The sequence below is a fragment of the Salmo trutta genome, chromosome 36 (assembly GCF_901001165.1).
Source record: "Salmo trutta chromosome 36, fSalTru1.1, whole genome shotgun sequence".
Classification (NCBI taxonomy): Eukaryota; Metazoa; Chordata; class Actinopteri; order Salmoniformes; family Salmonidae; genus Salmo; species Salmo trutta.
Genome location: NC_042992.1, coordinates 17,306,903 through 17,311,151, shown reverse-complemented (window position 1 = coordinate 17,311,151; position 4,249 = coordinate 17,306,903). Strand labels below are relative to the sequence as shown.

At 39.5% G+C, this 4,249-nt stretch overlaps 1 protein-coding gene across 1 annotated transcript; it reads left to right on the top strand.

Annotated features, from left to right (window-relative positions):
• The first annotated feature begins 290 nt into the window (after positions 1-290).
• LOC115175428 (forkhead box protein H1) lies at positions 291-1,694 on the top strand. Its single transcript, XM_029734659.1, has 3 exons — positions 291-724; positions 834-929; positions 1,038-1,694. The coding sequence occupies exons 1-3, from the start codon at positions 551-553 to the stop codon at positions 1,692-1,694; spliced, it is 927 nt and encodes a 308-aa protein (XP_029590519.1). The 5' UTR covers positions 291-550.
• Positions 1,695-4,249: the final 2,555 nt, after the last annotated feature.

The window sequence follows — 4,249 nt, the reverse complement described above, 5'->3', positions numbered from 1 at the left end:
TCGGACTTTAGCGACGTTTTAGTAAAAAAAGCCCCAGCCCCCACGCCCCTTCAGGATCTGCTCGTCTCACAAACACTGCTCTAGCTCAGCCCCGTTAATCACATAGACTAATGGTTGATGCCAATGGATGCAAAAGTTACATTCCTAAAGATGGCGCAAAGATGGCATGACCATACAAAACGCATGAACTGGTACTGGACAATATCACAATGTTGAGTTCACAGGCTTGCGTGTTTGTCATATAACTGTTGACTTAATAACGAAAATTAAAGTAGAACACTGAAACTAAAACTATCTTAAAGGGAAGGACAACTGTACATGTCCCCCTCAGAGCCCCGCCCCACCGTTTAACACCTTCTCTCAGTATGAAAAGATCCTATAGGCCTAGTTAATGTAGAATGCACACCTTCTTTCGTCCTATTGTTCTAGCAGGACATATATCCAGAGGTCTGGAACTGCCTCATTCCAGGTTAACAGTTCCACTGAACAAGGTCCTGATATCAGTGCTCTGTGTGTGACTTGGTGTGTGAAGAACTCTACAACACAAAAGATGCAGAGCACGACAGAGAACATCATGGGAACTCTCCTACATCCGCAGGCTCCGTCCAACGTTGTTCAGCAAAGGAAGAATCAACGTTATGGCAAGAAGAAGAGCACAACCTATCTGGGACTGATTGCTTATGTCATTCAGGACTCTCCAGACAAGATGCTCACATTTAGTCAGGTGAAACAATATATTTTATCTCCCAGGGTGTACTTTCAACTGTGTTCTGAAAATGAATAATGTTGCTTAATTAATGACGAGTGCTAATATGGAGTGTTATGATTTGCAGTTGATGGACAAGTTGGGAGCTTTCCTCTCAGGAGACAGAAAAGGCATCGAGAACAACATCAGGGTCTGCTTATCATCCAACGATTGTTTTGTCAAGGTATGTCCACAATAATTATATCAACTATATGCGACATTATTTATTGTATCTTTCATTCAACCCCCCTGAGATCAACATACATTCATTTGACGTGTTTATCTATTTCAGGTTCCAGTCAGTCCATATATGCCACACTCAAAGAAGAACTTCTGGAAAGTCGACGAGAGTCAAATTACAGCGAAGATGGCGAGACGCCACTTCAAGGGCATACTGGACTTGTTCCCCGACTTGTCCACCAAAGTGCGAATGGAGGCAGAACAGATATCAGAGCGATTTGCCGCGGGCTTCTCACCAAAACCAACCCTCACCAGCCCTCATATGCAGAATAATAATGAGGTGAAGTTCAGAGGTGCTTTCTCCATCGAATCCATCTTGAACAGAGACAGTACTTCTCGTCTGTGCCCAAGACCCGCTGCATTGGCGGTTGTGTCCAGCGCGCCAACGGATCAACCGCCATTGCGCGCGGAGAGAGGAGTTGGAACCACGAGGATGAGCTGGGACTCTCCACCTGTGGAGACGAACCTTGTTCCCCACGCAGGTGACGGTTACCCCAGCTACACGACAGTGGCAGCCACAGTCCACGGACTCATTGGTGATGATGATGATGTAAGGCATATCAAGAAGATGCGCATGTGTGCTGATCCCTCCTATCTGACCCACTCCAGACCCAGCGTTGCTCCTCGTTTTGCCGACCCACCGCGTAACTGTTATTTGAAGTACCCTGTGGCCACATATGCTTGTAATGCTCACCATTTTGGATTGTAACAAACTTTCATTTATTGTCATTGTGCACTTTTAACTTTTGTATATGTTTTCAATAAAGTCTACTTGGAAAATAAAATGATATCATCGAATTATTTAAATTGATACGATAACTGGTTAAAAAGCGCCCACTGGGCACAGATCTCTGTTCGACCTTTATATTTGGTTGAGTTGTCAACTAACATGAATTCAACGTGAAATCAACAAAACATTTCACAATGTCGTTGGATTTAGGTTGAAGTTGGTTGAAAAAAAATGCCCTAGAGTGATTACTAAAATCCAGTTTTTTTCCCACATTAAATCAACGTCAGTACATATATTTTGGGGGCTGAAATGACGCGGAAACAACGTTGATTCAACTCGTTTTTGCCCATTTTCTGTTTGAGAAATATTTTCACAAATATTAAAAGATAGATGGTATCATCATAAAACAATATGAGTTTAGATCATACAATTTACATTTTTCATTTAAGTGCCTGCACCTGCTGTCCTTTCAAATCCAAATGTTTCAGTTGGGCAGTTCCTGCAAGAACCCCCACCAACTAAGGAGGTTCCTCATGAAAAGCCCCTGGCATATGTGTCGCCATAAAGTGGATAGTGAGAAAGTGATATTAAATAAAAATGTTGCAAATATTACACAAAACAAAAGTAAGGAACCTGGTTTTCTCGTCCATTTTCAACAGTAGCAATAGACATATCGATGCGCTATGACACATGTGGTTGTCTAATTTAACTCAAATGTATTATTTCTAATTATTAGGGATAATTACTTGTGAAAAACTCGATGAATGTTTGTGAAAAAAAAAATCGACATCTTTCTGTTTTCTCAATGACATTCAATTCAGCATCGGAAAAGTCGCAAATTTCAGTTTGTTCCACCTGAGTGAGTCCAATCATAAGTCAGAGACCACTATGATGACACACCAAATGCATTTGATGGATCCTTTTTGTTTTCTGCTAATGCCTCTTTAAGGGAAAAGTAATCCAAAAGTAACCGAAGGTAATCAAATTACGTTACTGAGTTTGGGTCATCCAAAAGTTATGTTTCTGATTTAAAATGTTTTGCAGGTAACTGTAACGGATCACATTTAGAAAGTAATTGAATGTGGATATGGCCGTTACATTACAAACAAAAAATCTTAGTTTTTTAATAAATACTTACACAATTCTGTCAACCCATAGATGGAATCTGCTATAGGAGAAACAGCGCCACTTTCTGCCCACAAGCGTTTTTATTGTTTTGTTGCTGAAGCGGAGGTGAGAAGCGTCACCCAGCATGGTAAAAAAAACAATTGGAGTATAGTTCTGCTGTTTTATGGCGTGTGCAATGATGCCCGAAGGAAAAAGACAAGTGTTTGTTGTTTTGCAGTAACTTATTTGTTGTTGTAATACCGCAAATGTACCTGCACATTTTACCATCAAGGATTACAGCTTTAAAGCTTGATTCAATCAAAGGCCTTATACAATGTAGTTCTAGTTGGTTTGCCAAAATCAATTCCCCATTTTTTGTATTGTTTGTAATATTATTTCAGTAGGCATATTCGGTCTTGACATGTGCAATATGCCTGGTTTATGGTAACTGCATGTAATATGATTAACCACTAGATGGCAGTAGTACACCTACTGAACACTTCATCACAACCTTTAGCAAAGCCCTGGCAGAGTAGGCTGTATATTTCAAAAGTCAGTTCAGTCACAAAGCAACTCCTTTGGTAAATATACCATAAATAAAAACACATTGTAAATGAGCACTACTAGTTATGCTGCAGCGAATAATATGAATTGCATTATTTTTAATAAACAATATACAGTGGGGGAAAAAAGTATTTCATCCCCTGCTGATTTTGTATGTTTGCCCACTGACAAAGAAATGATCAGTCTATAATTTTAATGTTAGGTTTATTTGAACAGTGAGAAACAGAATAACAACAAAAATATTGAGAAAAATGCATGTCAAAAATGTTATAAATCGATTTGCATTTTAATGAGGGGAATAAGTATTGAGGGAAATAAGTATTGAGGGAAATAATTTTAATGAGGGAAATAATACCCCCCCCCCCCCACTGTAGGTATACACTGTATGAATTTGGAACCATAGACAGCAACTTGCTGGAATATTTGGGCAACCTCAATTCTGACCATTCTAATTTATCAGTGTTCTCTGTTGGCTCCAGTTATCAACACTGTTGAAGGGTTATGTCATTCAAAGTTGACTGAGCATCTGACCACCATCAAGGTTAGCAAATATGGAGTGAGTGAAATCTGTGTTTGCAATTCTATGTAGAGTTGTCTGTGCAGGGTGTATGCTATGTGGTTGGCACCTTGCCGCACTGCACCTGACTGACACATGGACTATTTATTTTTTATTTTTTTATTTCACCTTTATTTAACCAGGTAGGCCAGTTGAGAACAAGGCCAAGATAAAGCATAGCAATTCGACACATACAACAACACAGAGTTACACATGGAATAAACAAAACATACAGTCAATAATACAGTAGAACAAAAGAAAACAAAAAGTCTATATACAGTGAGTGCAAATGAGGTAAGATAAGGGG